This window comes from Panicum virgatum, chromosome 9N (assembly GCF_016808335.1).
Source record: "Panicum virgatum strain AP13 chromosome 9N, P.virgatum_v5, whole genome shotgun sequence".
Classification (NCBI taxonomy): domain Eukaryota; kingdom Viridiplantae; phylum Streptophyta; class Magnoliopsida; order Poales; family Poaceae; genus Panicum; species Panicum virgatum.
The window spans coordinates 33,269,350-33,290,332 of record NC_053153.1 but is presented as its reverse complement, the minus strand read 5'-3'; the positions used below and the strand labels follow the sequence as shown (position 1 = coordinate 33,290,332).

At 44.6% G+C, this 20,983-nt stretch overlaps 2 protein-coding genes across 4 annotated transcripts; both read right to left on the bottom strand.

The window, feature by feature from the left end:
• Positions 1–1,525: 1,525 nt before the first annotated feature.
• LOC120691825 lies at positions 1,526–2,432 on the bottom strand. Of its 2 annotated transcripts, none has more exons than XM_039975021.1 (2): positions 2,281–2,432; positions 1,526–2,135 (listed from the first exon to the last, which is right to left on the bottom strand). In XM_039975021.1, exons 1-2 carry the CDS (start codon positions 2,380–2,382, stop codon positions 1,749–1,751), a joined length of 489 nt encoding a protein of 162 aa, XP_039830955.1. In that variant the 5' UTR covers positions 2,383–2,432; the 3' UTR covers positions 1,526–1,748. The 2 variants fall into 2 exon arrangements, with proteins under 2 accessions (XP_039830955.1, XP_039830956.1); XM_039975022.1 differs by having other exon boundaries at positions 2,323–2,432.
• Positions 2,433–3,848: 1,416 nt separating this feature from the next.
• On the bottom strand, positions 3,849–10,927 carry LOC120688315 (pumilio homolog 23-like). Of its 2 annotated transcripts, none has more exons than XM_039970579.1 (11): positions 10,776–10,927; positions 8,960–9,329; positions 8,477–8,840; positions 8,103–8,408; positions 7,864–8,028; positions 7,521–7,664; positions 6,842–6,961; positions 6,567–6,746; positions 6,016–6,164; positions 4,722–4,904; positions 3,849–4,594 (listed from the first exon to the last, which is right to left on the bottom strand). In XM_039970579.1, the coding sequence occupies exons 2-11, from the start codon at positions 9,295–9,297 to the stop codon at positions 4,024–4,026; spliced, it is 2,520 nt and encodes an 839-aa protein (XP_039826513.1). In that variant the 5' UTR covers positions 9,298–9,329; positions 10,776–10,927; the 3' UTR covers positions 3,849–4,023. The 2 variants fall into 2 exon arrangements, with proteins under 2 accessions (XP_039826513.1, XP_039826514.1); XM_039970580.1 differs by having other exon boundaries at positions 10,781–10,927.
• Positions 10,928–20,983: the final 10,056 nt, after the last annotated feature.

Sequence of the window (20,983 nt, the reverse complement as noted above, 5' to 3'; positions counted from 1 at the left end):
TATAACATTTTTTTTGACACAAGGCAAGTCCCATTTCCATTACTTAAAAAAAATAAATCGAGGTCCTTGTGGTAACTTTTCTTTATGTGTACGCTTGTTTCACCAACTTCTGAACATATTATTTTTTTTCATTTGAAGACATCTAACCTTTTGCACTGCTTTCCTTTGGTTATAGTCTTCACAGTGCCGTTCATTCTCTAGTCTTAACCCCTTCACAAGTAGATAATTGCACTTAGTATTTGTAACCAACATGGATTAACCGCTCTTTTTTTTAGTTGACTGCATAAGAGTATCTCTAAGAGACTCTTTATATCTTTAGGAATAAAGATTTTCGTTAAAAGTTACCCTCCAACATCTTTTTCAATTAGATATCTAAATATAGACCTCCTCTATTCTTAAGTTTTCGCTAGCTAAAGATGGAGAGTGAAAATTGCTCTCCAAACTGCGCACAAGCTATAGAAAAGCTGTTAGAGTACAAAGATATAGAAAATAATTTTTACTCAAATGATTCTCTAAATGATAATTTAGAGAGTAGATTTTAGAAATGATCTTGGAGATGCTCGTTTGATCACTGCTTGATCGTCGCTTCCTAAAAAATTTGATCTACGAAAAGCATCCCAGCAATGGCTCCCAAATCACAACTCTCATATAACCTTTGGGGGCTGCCCCCCTTCTCGCAACCTCCAAATAATACATCCAAGTCTAGCAAGAGCCCCTCATATTTCAACCCCATCCATTTTTCTTTTCAATTTCCTTAAGAATAAAATTCAAATTAAAAATAAAAATTCTTGTCTTCCTCATCTACTCCTCGTCTCCCCCTGTTGTTGCTGCCGCTCTCTGCCTCCTCCATCCTCCCTCCACCATCTCCTTCTCCCTTCTTCTAGGCTATCAGGACGAGCCGAGACCGGCGGCGGCGGCCGCCGAGCAAGGGAAGCAGCCGCATGGTGCGTCTTGATGGGGCCGGCGGGCGAAGGCCGATAGGAGCTCAGTTCATGTGGCCACTCAGGCGCGCGGGGTGGCGAGCAAAGGGTGGCACAAAGAGCGGAGCATGTGCCTAGAAGGGGAAGCAAGAGGCTGTTGAGTGGGGATCATGGATGAAGGGCTCCCTAGAGACCCCTAGGTCTAGGGGGTGGAAGGAGAGATTTGAAGGTCTCCCTAGTTTGGGAACTCAAGTAGAGAGCATGCTAGAGTTATTTTTCTTGACTTCACCTTTCAAATTTAAAGAAAGGGATTTGATAGATGGTCTGCTGGAGTTGCTCTTAACCTCATACGTGCTATACCCTTTTTCATGCCAGTTTGCGTACCACCCTAAACTGGTTTGCTAAGGTGGAGAAATAGGCAGATCATTCATTGGTTCTGGCATCAGTAAGTCGATCACGCCACCCTAAGATCCAAACTATTTGCCTATATCTTGGTTTCCTTTGCCCTGCTCTGTTCAGGAAGCAGAGCAATGAGAAAGTGCACAGATGATGTGCGTGAGAAATTGTGAATAGACAGAGTATTTATCACATGAAAGTAGGCTAAGTGATCAAGGCCAGTCTAGTTTCCCAGCAGAATGGAAGAGTAACACACGAGTTGCCAGAATGAAAAACAATGTCGAGCAAGAATTGACAAAGGAATGACTCTCGGTTCAATCAGGACATCACTCAATTGCTCGACGGTACTTTGTTTTGTTTTGCAAGCAAGAAGATTGCCATGGCATCTGAACGACGAAGCAGTGAAGCAGTTAGCGCTGAGACCACCAAATATCATGTGACCAGGTAGATCGGTCCGAAGGTCTCCCTCTTCACGCCGTAGCTCACCTGGTCAAGCTGCATGTAACAACGCAGCTCGTCTTCATCACCAGCGCCGGACGCCGCCGCAGCGAAGCAATCTGCCGCCGTCCGCTGGATAACGCGGACAAGGTTGCTGCATTCTTGGAGCACTGGACAGGGCGAGCGCTTCGAGTTCCTCCTCTGCTTGAAGCCGGTTGGTGCCTTGGTATCCGACTTTTTGTGCTTCATCTTGTTGTGGAACATCGACAGGAACGTCAGATACTTCTTCCACGTCTTCCTCTTCGCAGCTGCAGGAGCTTGGTGCCCTGATGAACTGTTGCTCTGTCCATGCTTCTTTTGCTGATTTGCTTCTCCCGTGATCTGAGACACGCTCGAGAAATGCATCGGAGTTCAGACGTGTGATGGAGATGGAGCATACGAATTTGTAAAAGAGACGCCATGATTCAGGTTTGACGAAGATGATGAACAAGAGCAGGGGTTAAAAATGCCATATGAATCTACACACCTTCTGAAATCTGAACGAGTTCACTGAATGGTCACCTTGGTCCTTGGATTGGTCATGGTGAGCATCACGCGTAGCCCTCCCATAACCACTCTTCTTTGTCATCCTGGCCAACAGAAAACAAAAACCACCAAGGCTAGTTGGAGCTAAGAGCAGGCCATGGCATTGGCAATGGGTCGCCAAGTATTTAGGCCTTTGGTTCCGCAAGGATTCTGGCGCGCACGCTTTCCGAAAAGAGAATCTCGCATGCATGGTGTACTAAATGAAGTCTATTTGCAAAAAAATTTTAGGGATGAGTGTAACTTTTCGCGACGAATCTAATGACGGTAATTAATCGATGATTGGCTACAGTGATGTTATAGTAACCATCTTCTAATCGGGCAGCCAAAAGTCTCATTAGATTATTCAGGGTCACTAGCACGGGGTTTTGTAAACTGGGTTTATTTGACATCGTAATTAGCGGTCAAAGTCACGTGGACAAAACCAAAAAAAGGCCTTAGTAGCTGCACTAGCGCATTGGTAGCAAAGGCTCAGGTAGTCAGCGGCTGCTGGCAGATGAGCAGACTGACTGGCTGCAGCTGTAGGGCAGGCTGAACTGGAAATGCATGGTCCCAGTAAATAGAAAGGCCAGGCATTAAATAAGATGCTACAAACTTATCACAAAGACAAAATTGCCCATGCGCTTGGGTAAAATTTTTGTACATCTGATAGCAACATTTGGGAGGTTTTTTTACCTCATCCGAAAGAGTTGTGGCATTATTGTTATGACACACAGGCAGATGGTGTTCACTTCACACTGCCTGCGTCTGGCCTAACCTGGAACTTAACCTAAAAACTAATAATGTTTCAGTCCATCGACAAGGTTAGAACTAGCAAACAGAACATATTTTGGATAGTTCCAGCAGGACGGCATGAGGACCAAGGCCTCGGTCATGCAAATCATGTAGACTGAATCTTTTGAGACAGCTGAACATTTGTCAGGGTGCAACGAATCTGAGTTGGGACAAGCACATGTGAAGGAAGCAGGCAAGTCGGATCCTGCAGATTTCACGGCCTAACGCATTGGATGAATCGATGAGCATGGCTTGTTGCAGCCACTGTGATTATCGTACTCGTGCCGTGGCCTTCACCAATCTCCTACGTCTTAGGTGGTGTTGGCGCTTCAAGCGGTTTATTAAGGCAACACCAATGTATAATGTATTTGGACCAACTGAACTAGTCCTTAGTGGTGGGGTCTATTCACAGTAGGCTATAGCTATTGTAAATTCCACAAAATTCAGTGAAAAAAATAAGTAATAGTGCCTAGCGAGGTGACATGGACGAAGAAAGGAGGGAGAGGGAGAGAAAGAGGGAGTGAGATAAATTGATATTTTATTCTTTTTCTTTATGTTCAAAAGGGAAGTAATTAGCTTGATTTAAACATCATATACTTAAAAACAGAGTTGGTACTATTACAATTCAGGTATGCAATACTAGCGCGAGCGAGAAAAGAGGACAAATATGCAGAAGAATCTTGACCTGGACTGGCACCTATGTAACAACTAACAAAAGAAGAAATCGGTCTCAAGACATGCACAAGAAACTCATTCTGAAGTCAAGCCCAGGTATCTTAAACCTCATAGTTTGCAAATTGCAATACGTTGGGGAAATGGCAAACAAAATTGCTGCATCACATTTGCGACAACAGGGGCAAAAGATCAGTATCATTTCTAATTTCCTACACCTGATTACACGGCATGGGAAGGATTAGCTCTTGCCTGACATTTCGGGCTTCAGCAACTTACGGACTTCAGACACAGACAGCTTCTCCTTAGCAGCCAGATCAGCAAGCTCCGCAATGGACTGTTTCGGTTTGCCAGTGTTCTTGACAAACGGCATGCTAGCACTACTACCTTGAACAAATCTCTTGCCGTCTGGTTTACCAGAACTGGGTCTGTGATGTTTTTGTTTCTTGACGCTTGGTTTATCTGAGAGGAAACCAGGTGATTTCCTCTTGCCAGAGTCCTTCAAGAATGCCACGCTGGTGCCATGGCTTGCAAGTTTCTTGCTGCTAGATTCTTTCTCAGAAGTTGCCTTGGCAGATTTTGGCCTCTTACTGTTTCCATTCTGAGTGAAATCTGGTTTGTTGTTGCTGGCATCCTCAGTAATTTTGTCAGACTTCTGCTTAAGTTTCTTCACAGGACTTTGAGAAGGGGCCTTCTCTTTGAAATTTTGTGCAACTGGTTTACTGTTAGTACCAAATTCAACCTCAAACTGTCTGTGAGTTGTTTCTTTTGAAGTTTGACTAGCCCTCCACTGCTCTGGTCGCCTAGCATATCTGTCATGAAAAGGACGCAACATTGGTTAGCATGATAAGGACCAAGACCAAACAACTTTTTTATGTTGTACTGAGAGCATAGACTATTTGACAATATGCATCAGAGGACATTGAACATTTGACTTACCTATCAATGTCCAGCTTCTTTAGCAAATGAAACCCGTGTCTTGTTTTGGATAGTTCGGATTGCACAGCCAGCAGCTCTGCTACTATGCCCTCCTTATGAGAAAGGTTACTGGCAGTAAAGCACTTCTCCACTAAGAATGAGCCAGAAGGATTCATAGCAATCTCTCCATAATGACCTTGCAACCTGCCAGATAGTACATACTGGTAAAAAACAAGACTAGTCTAGAAAACAAAATATAAGCAAAGCCCGGCTTTTCCTTCAACACACTGTCAACAGCTGTTCATCAGCAGTAAAATGGATTAAAGCAATGAAACTTTCACTCTGTCAGACTCAGATGCCAAGGTATTTTAGCTTAACAAATAGCAAACAAGGGCTTGACGCAAAAATTAGGCCCCTTTTAGTGGGGCTCCGCACGCTTGGCTTCGGCTCCTGATCAGTGAGCGGAACAGTGCAATACTGTAGTGCCAGGGAGAAACAGCTCCAGTTACTTGCATATTGGCCAGGGGGACAGGAGAAGCACCCAAAAACGCAATTTAGTGGCTATAAAGTTCCAGATACGGAGCCAGGAATGTACTAAATATCTAACACAGCACAAATAAATAAGCCACAGTGCTTGTACAAAATGGCACACTGTTGGGAAGATTGCAGTTCAGCACACCAACTTTTTTTCTAGCCACTTTAAGTTCCACATTAACCTAATAACCTAAGTCATGATGGCTTTGATTGTCACACCCTAAAAGCAGCCTACTTGTCAGCTTATTCCCAGGGTACCATACTGTTGCAGACTTCCATTCATAGAAGTTCATACAGAAAACACATAACAAAAAAGACGAAGTCATCTAGTGGCCGTGCATATAAAGGATTTTATTAGTCAATTTTTTTCAAATGTGTTTTGGTATGCCTACCAGAAGTACAGCCTTGAAGTTTTGATCAGGTTATGGTAGCATCTGATGAAAACAATATTTGGCTTAAACTGATATTTAGGCATAGGCTAAGTGATTTCCACAGAGCACATTGGAGTTTCATGAAAGCAACTTCCTTTTTTATCCTAGCCTACTTGAAACAAAGCATTCAACCAAATCTTTTAGAGTTTACTGTCCCTACATGATTGCTGCAGAAAAGTGAAAAGAAATATAAAAGCACTATTCATGCACGTCAAACATTTACTTAACTAGTGAAATATGCACATGTTATGCAATGCATAACAAATCACATGAAGTTGATCACTATTATCTGAACACACTTTAGGAAAATTATGAAACAGTCTCTGAATTGATGGGGTGTTTAGACTTACTTTCCCAATACTTTAAATTTTCGCTTTGCTGTGGCACTTGAACCTAGAAAAGCCTCAAGAACACGGCTACCTCCCGAATCCTTGGAAATTTGGAGGACCTGATCATCTTCCATAGCCAGCAAGCTTGCAACATATGGTCGAATATATTGCTGTAGCAAGGGAATGCAGGAGTAAGGTTTTAGACACCTAGGTCTTGCAATAATGTTAGGCTGAGGATGTCAGAGAGGTAAAAGCCAAAGATAATAGACTACTAGGTCACAAATTGCTATATAACTGTTCAAGAAATAAAGTAGCAACTACACTCTTAAGAATAACAAGGTCAGAGCAACGGTCAAAGTGATGATTGAAAGATGACATTGTTACAGCAACATATAGGCCAAAAGCTAGGGAGGAAAGTCAAGTAGCAAATGAGCCAAAAAAGAAACAATTAAAAAAATAGGTGAACAATGAGCATCAGCAGCAGCCACTACAAACTGGAGATTTATTGCTGCCATGTGGCACTGAAGTGATGAGGAATGGGGTTTAAAAAGATTGGAACAACTTCAACATACATGTGGGTATTGGAAAATTGATTGCAGCATCAAGCAACCCAGGACACTCATCTTTGCACCAAGAGGCCATTTCCAATAAGATCTCTCCTGTAGGTAGTTCTCGAGAAACAGTACATGCGCAACAATGCTACCAGGTGACTCGGAATCTGAACTTAATGCCGCAGAAAGAGCTTGAGAACTCTGCAGTTCATAACCCAGAGAAATCAGACATATTTATTTAGTGAGAACAAGTTTTCGAATAATTATGTAGAAACCAAAATTTCATAAATGAAGACCTCAAGGCGATAAGTTTCAAGCCGCTGGCATGCCGCTAAGATGGAAGCGACAACCCCTGTTTTTCCTAGCTCAAGCAATTCCTTAATTTTTGGACCAAGTTCCTCCCATATTTGATTCATCTGAGGGGAAAAAGGTATTATCAAGATGAAATAAAGAAAATCTCAAATTGGTAAATATTATCCAATAGGCAATAGGAATAAGAAATGTAAACAAGTAGAAGAAATTACTCAAACCAAAAATCACATTCAGTGCATAATTTCAGCACACACAATCACATAAGCCCATAATAAGTTATCTATCCCCTCTCCACCATAAGTAGTACAGAAGTTACAATCAAGAAATTGTTGAACAGATTGTTGCAAAAGGGAGTAATTGCGGTACAAGAGATTGTACCCAGTCAGCAAATGCATGTCACACTCAGCTACAAGTTCGAAGGGTGCATGTTGCATTTTCAGTATAAACAGTTAAGAACTAATATTAACAAGTCATAATATCCAAGCAAGCAGATATGTTTTAATGCCTTCCAATTTTTCAACATGACCAATGATTTACAAATTATTGAAAGAACTCAATGTCTCAGTGCAATGTGAATAGGGAATATATAATTTACATCAGCACAGAAGATTAGTTTGCTGAAAGAACATTTGGTTAGGTTTCTAGTTGCACAGGTCTGTATACCTGATCTGAGGTTTTCGCTGATGATATTAAAGCTTGCACAACATAATTGCCACAGTGGTGAGATGAGATTGCAAATAATGCACCCCTAAGAGTACCAACAAGCATACTGTTGCGCAATTCCTCTGGGGCAACCTCCACAATGACCTGCGAGGCATTATCATCTAATGAGTATTATTCTGCATACCAAATCGCATCATGATCAGGATGTGGCCACCACTCCCTAGTTATTCAAGTTACACTACACAAAGAACATAAAACAGAAGGCTAGAAAGAAAAGAATGATGCAGACAAGTCTTCAGTATAGGCACATGCAAGCATTATATGGGAAATCTCAAAAGAATACCTCTAGGAGATGGCTATAAGCACTTTCTTCAAGCAATGTCACAATTTCCTCCCTTCTTTCACTGTAATCTCTCTTCTCTACAGTACCATCTTCATCATAACCAAGAAGTATTGATATTACATGATGCAACTCGTTATCATCACCAGAGGATAGTTTCAGTGCAGTCTGCAGAATGACATGTTAAGATCTACTCAGTAAGGAAAATTCAGAACTATATTCTGTGTAATGTAAAAATTAACCTGTAAAACAAGGCTACTGTTCTTGTCAACTCGTAAGTTTGCAATGTCAGCCTTTGCATTATGTAGCATCTCTCTGACAAAAGACTTAAACATGTCTGAGAAACCATTTTCAAAATTCATTGGACCATGTTCACCAGATTGATATGTACCACAACTCAACCGCTCAGCTAGAACAGCAGATCTCTTAGTGGTGTGGAAGTCTTGCAGTGACTCTAACGGAACACCCTTACAAAGACAAAGCAGAGTACGAAGAACATGTGACCCATAGCAGCTGGACATCACATTAGCAGCATCTGCAGCAACAACCTGAAACAACGACTCAAATACAAGCTCCGTCGCAAGAAAATATATTTCCAATAAGAAAAAAAGAGTACCTTGCATATCTTGTTCAGTATCTCTTCTATCATGATCCTGGAGGTCTCATCTTCGAGATGTGTAGCAAGTGACTTGAGAGCTGCTTCTGCCACATGTGACCCATTTTTATCCATGGCAATTACTGGAAAGTACCCGATGCAATTGCGGAGGAAGGTGCATAACTGCTCCAACTCACAGCCTTCTACAAGAACCTGCAAGGTGTGGCTTATAACAGCATCGGTAGAAAGTTCAAGCTCTTTTCCTCTTGTTTCTTCCAAGGCATTAGCGCATATAGTTGAGCGCTCATCCAGATCAATCTCCTTGTTATCAAAGAGATTGGAGATCTCCATAAAGTACTTTGCGGTTTCAGGATCAACTCTTTTCCTACAAATTATTGAGCATCGGAAAAGAAGGCTCTCAGCACTTATAGCATCTTCATACATAAACATTGCAGTGCCATCTTTACAACTAGGAACAGGTAAATTTAGAAAGCACCATCATACCGAAGAACGTTTTGCACTGGCTTTGATGTGTTGGAGGATGGCAATGCATCATGATTCTTGAGATCCCCAGGATTGATCACCATGGAGCTTCCTGAACGGTCCTTTCCTCGCCCTTTCCCTTTCTTCCCATCATCGCTCCTCCTCTGCTTCTTAACCTTCCCATGCTGAGGTTTCCCTAGAGAAAGTCCTTTCCTCGAACCATGTCCCCCTTTCCTGGGCTTCTCACCCTTATCCTTCCTTCCCCTCTTCTTAGGTGAGCTATCATCTGAATCTCCATCTATGAAGCCGTTTTGTCTGCTGCCCTTGGGACTAATTGCCTTCGAACCAACACAAACCATTGCTCATGAACACTTCACAGCAACTAACTATTCTGAAACGAGACATATGAGATGAATCAGAATAGCATTCTGAAAGCAGCAATAAGCCCATAACCCTAGAGAAAGGGGCCGCATACTACAGTACACATAGCAACAGCAGGTTGCTACCCTAAGTAGCATGAGCTGCATGATGCAAAGGTGATTCCTACTAAGGAATTAGGAACAAGAATCCTACGGCGTGAACTGAGCAGGGGCGGACCCAGCATGGGACATGGGTGTACTCATGTACACCCGATATTTTTTTGCAAACAAAATCGATTTCGAAGTAGGTAACATATTGTAAGGGGATCAGATCCAAATACAAATAGTTTTGTTAGGGTTTGGGGGTGCTCCGTCTCGCACAGCGGAAGGAAAGAGAAGGGGCGTGCATTTTTTTAGATTAAGGGAAAACCCCGGCCTTGAACATTCAAATGTGAATGTCTACGACCGTAAAGGAACAAATCTGGCCACAAAGCCAGAAGTTTACATGAGTACTTAGACTCCAAACCTCCAACCGAGGAGCACAAAAGACAGAAAGAAGAAACAAGAAAGAAAACTAAAGATTAAGCTTCGATCATAATATAAATCTCACATCAACTTTTTCTTAGAAACTTTTGATGTAAGGATCGTCAATGGTCCTGTGCCTTCCTGTCGTCCATAGTGTTGCTATCAAGGACTCCAAGACGACGCCTCAAGAGGAGAACAACATTAAAATGCTGCCACCGTCCGAACCACTTAATCGGTTCTTTGATTTTCACCTAGATCTGTCCCTTCAGATTGAGATCCTCACGGTAATGCCTCCAAGAAGGAAAATGATACCCACGGGCGCCATCATTACCGGCACAAGCAAGGCTTTCGCCCGAGAATCTACACACCAACAAGCAAATCACGGCGAGCGCCAAGCAGGACCCCAACGGGAGGTGGCAACCAGAGGCAAGCGCCATGCGTCGGCTACCGGAGCGAACATACATCTTCAATCTTGAGCTCAGTCAAGAACAGGAAACCTACGTGCGCCAAGAGCCGCCAGAGCCACGGACCGTCGGCCGCGCAGGGGGCGAGACCCGCTCCCCACCACCGGACCACGACGGCCCATGCCACGTCGCGCGGGCCACCCCCATGGCGCAGCCGCGCAGCTGGCCGCCGACCGCCGGCCGCCGGCTACCGGACCTCCACCATGGGGACCTGCGCCACAGGCCGTCGTGCCCCACCGCGGTGATGCACACCCGCGTCGCCGCGCCGCAGACTCCTGAGCCGCCGCCGCCGCCACCGCAACCACCCATGGCAACTCGATCTACATCTAGAAGAAGGGGAAAAGGGGAGGGGAAATCTGGGGAGAAGCAGTGGAGCTCCTCGCCGCCGCCGTCCTTGCGGCCGCCGGGCTTCCGGCGACCCGCTCAGGCGGCGGCGAGGCTGGGGAGGGGAAGCGGCGCGGCGCTTGGGGGTAGAAGGGGCGTGCATACCTGACCTGGTGGATGCTGGTCGCCGGCAAAGGGCTGGACGAAGACGCGACGAATGGCGCCGCCGCACGCCCAGTCGGCGCCGCCAGGGAATTAAAGAGCAAGGGAGGAGAGAGTCGGAGAGAAAGGGTTTAAGAAAGAGTCTGCCACGTGTATACCATTAGTTGATGATTATGTGTTTATCAGTATTATTCTGTATATATCATCGTGCGGATTTTCTTTTACTTGTGTGTTATTCTGTCCACTTGTTGTTGCAACTTATCGGATTTGGAGCCCTGACAAGCGGGATCCACATATGGAATTATCCATTGTGCTCCTGATTCAATTTTTCCCATTTGCATAACCCTTTGTCCCTGATTCACTAAAGTATAAGGATGAAAATGGACGGAAAAAATCTCATCCTGTTTCGTCCGTATTTTTATATTTATTCCGTCTGTTTTCATATTTACGAAAAAATATGGAAATGCAACGGGAAGCGGAAAGAGGTGTATCCCGTCCGTATTTGCGGGATCCCGTTTTTAGTCGGGATAATCCCGTATTAATTCCTTTTTATAAAATTGGGGAAAAAATATTAGGCATACCATATATACTCTCATGTTCCTCAATATCAATACATGTACTTCACAATTTAGTCGTAGAAAACAAAAAACATAGATCATATTTTTTTTAAAAAATAGCTTGTGTAAAAGAGTGCCTAGTGCTATATTCATGCAAAATGAATGGTGATTAAATAATAATACATCCCGAAAGATATTCTGGTTCCCGCCTGTTTCCGTAACTGTTATATCCTGTTTTCGCTCCCGTACCTGGCTATTTTGCTCCCGCTGCCGTTTCACATAATAGAAAATGAAAACGGAAATGATTAAGAGATTTTTTCGTCCGTTCCCGTTCGTTTTCAAACCTAATAAAGTACTCTATTCACTCCCTCACCCCCAACGAGACCTAATCGAACCTAGGCCCTGGCTGCCATCGCCCTCCCTCCGCCCTTTCTCGCGTGCGTCAGGGCCAGCCCATCCAACTGCCGCATCTATTCTGTTCGACCGGGAGTCCGGGACACAGGCCCCGTTTGCTTAGCAAGTGCTATCTAGCGCTACAAAAGGAATCTCAAATGCATGGTGTGCTAAATGAAGTCTATTTACAAAAAATTTTCAGAGATAGGTATAACTTTTCGTGACGAATCTAATGCCGGTAATTAATTAATGATTTGCTACAATGATGCTACAGTAAATATCCTCTAATCACGCGGTCAAAGGCCTCATTAGATTCTTCAGGTCACTAGCGCAGGGGTTCTGAAGTTGGTTTTATAAACCGACTTTGTTTGACACCGTAATTAGCGGTCAAATTGTCACTATTCACTAGCACGCTACAAACCAAGTGGAGCCACAGTCGAGGCAGGGCTAGGGCGCGTCCGGGGCACGGCCAGCGTGCGCCGCCGCCAGGGTGCGGCTAGGCGTGCGGCTAGGGCATGGCCAGGGCCCACACTGTGAGGCCAGGCTAGGGCGTCCGGGCCAACCCACGGGCAGAGAGCAACAGGTAAATAGCTACTACAATTTTGCTCATGAGAATGGACTGGTATTAAAAGAAAGGGGACATATTTGCCTGGATTTGCTTGCACATGTGATGCGGTTGGGCTGTTGTTCATCTTTTGGATGGATGGCAATAGTCTTTTCAATCTTGAAATTCAGATTGTTGCTCCAAACTGCCGCGGTAGGTGGTACAGCTTGGACAAAGTCGTGAATGCTGACTTGACCAACTTCAGAGATTGGTTGATGAAGTTGTTAACAAGTATCCTCCCAGTGACTTCTTCATGAGTACCCAAAGCCACACATGGCTTCTTCATGCATCCTCCATTGCTTAAGTCAACTGCAGGAAGGAGAAAGAATAGGATGAAATCAGCTTTGGAGGAAGGTAGTAGTAGGAAGAAATTTATTACTAAGGGAGGTACTAGCAGGGAGAAACATGAGTGCCCGATATGTCATCAGTTAGGGCACCACTGGTACACCTATAAGAATGGGAATCCAAAAGATATAGATACAATGGAGGCTGCGAGGTAAATTTCATACACATTAGTTCACTTTACTTCACTTTGTTTCAGATAAAATTAGTTGCCCTATGCTTTTGCCCTATACTTCACTTTGTTTATTTCAGGAGTTCACCAAAGAAAAGGTTCAAGAAAGCAGGTGTATGTAACATAGAGACTAGCAATGTTGTGAAAACTCCTACATAAGGGATGATCTTCCCACACAATAAGGCAGTGGCCAATGCTACACACAAAAAAAAAGAAAGAGAAAATCATCTTCTTCTTCATCAGGTGTCAACAAAAGGAAAGGGCCACCAACCACTATTTCAACAAGTACTGCAAGCAGGTGTGGTCTTAAGCTGTTCTTACTTTTCAATATTGTCATTTTCACTTCACTGATAGACATTTCTTGCTTCCACACAAGATCTGGAACTGGATCTATTGACAGTGCAAACATGAAAAATTTCCTCTCCAAGTTGTGCATCCTACCTCAGCACAAACAGTGCAAACACCAACTAAAAAATGTGCCATCATGAATAAGCTTACACTAAAGAGGGCTCTAGTTAAGATAGTCAGCCTAGCTACAAATACCAAAAGCAAGAAGAAATTGCAGCTTTAATAAAATGTGATTCCTGAGTGATATTTTGAGAGTAGTTTTCCTATGTGATGAAGCATTATTTTCTTTTGGCATGCCTAGTACTTGTGGTCTAGAGGAACTACTTCTTTTTGTTGCGATATTTTATGCAATAGTCATGTAATTTAAGACACTTGTAGTTTGGATAGCCAGTACTTATGTGATGAAAACCAATCAACTTAGTTGCTTAAATATTGGTGAAATGAACAAGTACTTGTTGTTGTTATTTGTTATTGTTATTTATTGCTCTAGTTTCTAAATGAAATTGTGCTTGGCTCTCTGTTGTTGTTGCTGTAAATTCTATATGCTTAGCACATATTTCTGTTTTTTTAATTTTTAGATCTAATGTTTTTTTTTTCTAATTTTCATGACCTATTTTTATTATTTTTATGCACTATTTTATTTATTTCTCATGCCCTCTTTTATTTTTCTCCTCATACGCTATTTTATTTCCATGCTCACGGTCGTGGGGCGCCTCTGCTTCTCACGTTCATGCAGGTCATGGCAGGTACGGCTCATCAGCTCCCCCTGTTCAGCCCACCAGGCAGTAGAAGGGTAAAATGGTCTTTACGCACCTCCGTTAGCCACAATTAGCCTCCATTCCATCCAAAATAGCACACATGTAAAAAAAATTTGCGGGATGGTACACAGATTCTCTGAACTTTTTAGTGATATACACGTAACCATCAACTTTTATAATGATATACACGTAAAAGACTCTTAAGAAACAGAGATGAAACCCTATGACTCTATGAGCCTTGAGGGGAGTTGGAGAGTCGAGAAGGCTGTCAATGGGCTAAGCTCCAGCGAGTCTGCCACCTAGGTGAACATAAAAACGGTTATTCCCGATTTTGGAGGATCCCACATCAATCAGTTTCTTGTTTTTGTCTCACACATTGTAGAAGAAATAAATTGGCAGCGTATCCTATGGAAACCAAGGGTGTTGTGCAAACTATGCAAACTCTAACGGAGGCCACATGATCCCCATCCAAAGGCTTGGACAGAGGTGGGGGAATTTTGCATTTTCACGCCCGCCCTATACCCTCCGTTGCTTGGAACATTTGCACATCGCCCCCCAGCCTCCGTTCCATCGGCCTCCGTCCCTTATTCCGTCTAGGCGTCCGTCATGAGCGCATCGCCCCCTGCAGCACGGGTTTTGTCTCCCCCAGGCGCCGCCGCCCTAGGGCTTCCTCCCCCTCCACCTCGTCTAGCGCCGCCGCCCTCAGACGCCTCCACCAACGCCGGTGCCCTCGTCGGAAGGGTCGCCACCGCCGCCCTACAAGTCGTCCACCGCCGCCGTCCTCGCCGGAAGGGTCGCCGCCGCCCTCGTCGGAAGGCCATGGAGGCCGACCTCCAACTCCAACAGCGCCGCCGCCGTCCCACAGCTTCCTCCGCCCTCCATGGAGTTCGCTTACTGTTTGCTGGTCTCACTATTCTAAAAATTTAACTTGCATCCTTCATTTTGGCTCATGTGTCTACTAAATTTAGCATACACACACATGTTTGGTGGATTAGCCAAACTTGCAGAAAGTCAGATGTCTGAAAATGAATTTACTTTCCCTTGCGAGGGTAGCTGTGAAGATGATGATTAATTCACAGAATCAAAAATAAAGGAATTTCTAGATGAAAAGCTGTTTATTATGTTTTGGTTCTTGAGAGGCCACAGATCTGAAGAAACTACTGAGTTACCATTCTTGCTTGCTAACACACAGGTGCTCTTCAGATGCAAATGATGACAAAGATTACCTTATCTCGGATAGGAGATATCAGATAGCAATAGACATTGCAAGAGCACTTGAATTTCTCCATATTGGTGGTGCGACCCAATCTGTGATGGAAGGAGATAAACAAGACCAAAATGTAGTTGGCACTAGCTACTTGTATGCTGCTTTTTTTCATTTTTTGTACACTGAAAGGCTTGATATTTTGTACTGACAGAGTGACCATGTACTTGACATTTTGATATATGCAATAGAATGGGAATTTAATTTTCCACTGGAACTTGTAATCCAGCCGTCATGTGGGTGTAATTATTTCTTCATGCAAATATGAGACAAAACAGTTGCACAGTTCAGTAAGGATTTGTGATGAGGATGCAGGAAAGCTGATTCGGCAAAAGTGATGCGCATTCAGTTCACAAAATGACAGAAAAAAAAGACACATATGTCTCCTTAACAAATCCACAAAGCCAGCCTGAACATGTTAAGCCTGAACATCTCATCCACAGACTGAAATACAAATATGGTTCATCGCGTCCGGCCGCCGGCTCCATGGCGGACGGCAAGACCACGGGCTGTGCGACGAGGGCGGCAGTGACCCGTGCGATGATGGCGGCCTCGCAACGCTACAGGCGCTGGAGTTCGGCGGTGTTTGCCCTAGGGCACAGAATGGAGGCGGCGGCGCTGGACTGGATGGAGGGCTGCGGCGCTGGACGGGATGGAGCGCGGCGGGACTGGAGAGGGCGGCGGCGCTGGACTTGATGGAGGCCGTCGGTGCCGTGGAGTTCGGCGGCGCAAGCCCAAGGGCACGACTGTGCTGCGGCAGGGGGCTACGTGACGGAGGTGAAGGACGCCTGGACGGGAGACCGAAGTTCGGAACAGAGGCCGACGGAACGGAGGCTGGGGGGCGATGTGCAAATGTTCCAGGCAGGCAACGGAGGGGATTGGGCGGGCGTGAAAATGCAAAATTCTCCCATCTCTGTCGAGGGCTCTTGGATGGGGATCCCGTGGCTTCCATTGGAGTTTGCATAGTTTGCACAACACTTTTGGTTTCTATAGGATACGCTGCCAAATAAATTAGTTATTCAATACTCCTTCCGTAACCATAAAGCATGTCGTTCTGGACTCTTGATCTGTTTTCACAAAGCATGTCGTTGTAGGCATGCAGGGTCGCGTTTGGACGTGTTTGCCCCTGATGATCGCCATCTGTTCCCGCTTCACTCGGCATTAATCACGGCGCGTCGTTCCTCTCCAGCAGTAATTGCTTGCCTCGTTCGTTGCGCCCAGCTCGTCTCCTTTCTTCTCCCGCAGCATGCTCGCCTCGTTCGTTGCGCACGCAGTTCCTCTCCTGCAACTCCCACGCACGCAGCAGGCCACCAGTCTTTTCCTGCAGCTCCCATGCCAACAACGACGCCATGAAGACTGAAGGCTTGAAGCTCGCTCGCGGCATGGAGGAGTCGCTGGATTCAGTGGTGGTGCCGGACTCGAAGGAGGTCACCGCGGAGGACGTCGTGCCGGACTCGGTGGTCGCCGCAGAGGATGTCGCGCCCGACTCGGAGGTCGCCGCGGAGGACGTCATGCCGGAATCGGAGGACGTTGTCACCATGAACATGAAGCTCACTCGCGCCATAGAGGAGTCGAAGATGGTGCCCGGACTCGGAGATGTCCAAAACGTTTGGCATGCAAAACGACACCATGCAACAAAATAATGGCGCCTGGTCGAGCGCCAAGATAAGCCAAAGGGGCGCTCGCTAGGGATGGGAAGGTCGGGAAAAGACTAACGGAAACAGAAACGGGAAAGTTCGGTCAGGAAAATGAAATCGGTTACCCGGAATATCGGAAACGGTATAATTCGATCGGGAGCATGTCGGTAACGGTCCGAAATCGGTAATTAAAATCGGGAAACATATGCATGTAACCACTTAATGCATCCAACTCAATATGACAGATATGAACCATACATAGCATATACACAAATAATAGATGATAGATAAGTATATAGCACCATAAATCTAACACAAGTACACCATATTCCGTGACATACACGTACACAATAATAGGGATTTTACTTTTTAATTGTGATGGAATACTAGAAAAAAATAAAAGGACAAACCCGTCAGCTGCATTCACGTTTTTTTAGTAAATCAGCTGCTTTCTGAGGGACCGAAGCCAGCGACCAGAGGGGGGTGAATGGGAGCCGATCAAAATTTCTTCCGAAATCGATCCGTTGGCCTAAATCCCAAAAATCACCGCAAGCCCTCAACCTAAGGTATGTGAGAATAGCTATGGACTAGCTATCTCACAGCAGCACACCCTAGAAAACTTCGTGGAAGCAAAACGAGACAAATCGTAGAACTGTCTGCCTGGACCGGTCTGACCGGTGCAACGGACCGGTCTGACCGGTCGTGGCCTGAATAGGTCTTGACCTGTCTGACCGGTCTTGCCGTCCGGTCTGACCGGTGCCACCCAGAAAAACTCGTGAACAAGACTTCAAAAGAAGAATCTCGAGCAAACGAAGTCCAAATCCAGCGAAACTTGGAGGACACCTCCGCAACTAACCTGCGAACATATCCCCAAGAGATATTTCCCAAAAGATCAATGAAACTTGAGAATTTGAGGGAAGATCAAGAAGGATTGGGGTTTTCTCAAGAACTCAAAAACTTCAATTCGTAGGAACTTGTGATTCCAGAGGGTTTGGCACGAGGCTAGGGGCACGGGAATCACTACAAAGAGCTCTACGAACCGTCGCGATCATGTGGATCAAAAACGAAACAAAAATCCATCACAAAAGAGCACAAGAGGGACGGGATTGGATTGATTCAAAAGCCCAGAGGGCACAAGGAGGATAGGGCCTTCTTTCCCAATCAAATCCAATACAAAGTCTCAGAAATCCATAATCAAATCCTACTCTAAAGAGAAGAACGGGGAGAGAGACACAGGGGCGGCGGCCTGGGAGGAGCAGAACAATCCACGGACGGAATACAAAAGCCACACCCAACCTAATACAAGTGAAGGGGTATTTATACCCGCGGAGACCGGTCAGACCGGTTGGTTAGACCGGTCAGACCGGTGCCAGGGACCAGTCAGACCGGTTGGTCTGCAACATCCCCCTTTACACGATCTCATCTGACGGCTGAGGTTCTTTCTTCGGAACGAAGTCTTCTCCACGATGCCGCCATCTTGATGAAGATCTGGTCCACGATTTTGGAAGGTCCATGAAACCCGGGTAGATGGCCGGTTTTGAGAAAACCGCCAAAACTCCTCGCACGGGAAGATTCCCGCCTCCACGCCGTGGCCCTAGATGCCATTCCCGCCTCGGCCTTCTGACGGCCCTAGACGCCGCCCGACGCCCGTCACCTCCTCGCCCGCAGCGAGGCCCTAGACACTGTCGACGCCCGTCGCCTCCGTCAGTCCCGAGACCGATGCCCGTGCCTCCATGACTTGGCGTCTTCAACAGCCGTCCGCCTTCTTGGTTTTGTGGCGCAAACCAAAAAAACCCACCTTCCGTCGTCGCTTGCACCCTCGATCCAGGAGTGGACGCGACAGCTGCCGCCCGGCCTGAGCTCCTCCACGGCAACTCTCCGTCGACACTCGACGTCCGTGTACCTGCAATCCAAAGACCAAACGCACGATCACACCGCACGGTTGACAATTCACTCATCACAAGCAGGATAGAATACTCTCATTCCTCACTTTCACGCGGTCTTCCTAGCGGCCCTAGCCTCAAAGGCCTTGGCGGCCCACACAGCAACTGAGCACGGCACCGTAGCACAACCACCGTACAGCACACCCAGGAGCAACTACAAGTTTTAATCCCACCTCGTAAGCACACAACAAAGAACATGTACAGAAATGCTATAAATGCAAGCCAAGGCCACCTGGGAGTGCATGGATGCGGGGCTTGTGGGAATACTTGGTGGGCCTGCGGCTGTAAGTTCCTATGGGCTTATTTTGAGGTTGTAAATAAACATTGTGGTCTGTGAAAACGGGAATTCCTGCGGGAATTTTGTTGGCTCAAAGCGGGAACTGTGAATACGGTCGGAAAAATACTCTAACTAATTCTTTTTCTATTCCTGCTTGTTTTCCCGTTTAGTTTCGTTTTCCTGTTTATTTTGCGGAAATGGTTGACGATCAGTTTATGCGGTAAACGGTGTCGGTCGGTCGGACTGTTTTCATCCCTAGCGCTCGCCACACAGGGCCCAAACAGTGCCATGGCAAAATCTAGCCACCAGCAGCAAAAAGAATGCTTCCGCCAAGTATCGAACTCAGCGTCGCAGGGCTCACACATAGACTAGCCATTTGAACGATGGAATTTTCTGGTATGGAGTACACCCGCAACCCTATTTAATAGGGGCAGACACGGAAAACTCTACCCTATTTAATCACTTCTTGGTAAGCACAATTCTGTCCTAAACGACAACTAATTCAGGTATGGAGGGAATATTTGTGTATGCCTATACAGAGCAATTAAGATTAATTAGAAAATCTTTGCGACCCCACATATTAAAAAATTCATTCTAACGTTTAATTCCTCCATCCATTGACCGGCTCCTTTGTTCTATTTTCACAAACTTTTTCCATACCCTGTGCTTCAAATTAAGTTTGATGTTGAATAATTGATCTAAAAGTGAAAAAAATTTGATTGTGCAAATTGAACTTACTTGTTCAATGGGTCTATGAAGTGTTGGATTGTGTCCTTTGGGTACCTCATAGAGTCGTACACAACAAGATTAGCGCTCTTCATGCAAATTGCGAGCAAAATCCAATGATAGCTGCTTTGTTGTTGATGCTAAACTGCCACTTGTTGCTGCACCGGAGGCTGGACTGGTGTTTCCTGCTGCACGGGCGGATGCTCCTGAAAGGGTCGAATGGCCGCTACCTAAGGATGGGAAACAGATAGCAGATATCCGAATTATCCGATATCCGTATCCGTTTAAACATCAATATGGATATTCGTATACATATTCGAATTTAATGTGGTAGTAAAGTGGATACATCCGAATCCGATTTTCATTGATTTTGTCTATCCGATTCCAGATTCGTATTCGACAATATCCGACACTATCCTTATCTGTTTTCATTTAAAACCTATTTAAGAAATTATATTTATTTCTTACCACCCATATTATTAATTTTTATAATAAAGTTATAATATAAAAGATTAAATTTACTTTTAAATATTTTTATTTTATCTCAAAATTACTTCTATATTTTTTATTAATATATAATAAAATATTTATATGTTTATTGCAATATATTTTTAGTTCTAATTTTTTATGTATTTAGTTATTAGTGATAAATAAATTATTTTTAACTAGATATCTTTATTGTATTATTATACATTAGTTTGTACATGTATAATGATTTTATAATCTAAAACTACTAATAAAGAAAATAGCTAAATGTTAGCTCATAGATCAAGTCAATATCCGAATTCGAATCCAAATCCGAGACATCCGTTTTGCATTCGTATCCAAGAATATCCGAATGCGCATTCGTATTCGATTTAAAATGTGGTAAAAAATGCTATCGAATCTGATTCCATTCGAATCCGATCCGTTTCCATCCTTAACTGACCCATCATCTATGCCAAGAACTTGACAAACTCAGAGACGGCCGCTGGATCTTGTTGACGTGACTCCATCGGCCGAGGAGCCAAGGTTGACGCTTGGGAGCCTCCATACTGCTGTTGTACTGAACCATCGGTGGGTTTTAAAGCTAAATGAAAATAAAAACAATTATTATAAAATAAAAAAGAAAATAGTAAAACAAATATGGAATTGAAACTGGGAATAGTTTGAGCGTCTTCTGATCATTTTCAAGAGTTGCCGTATTTTTA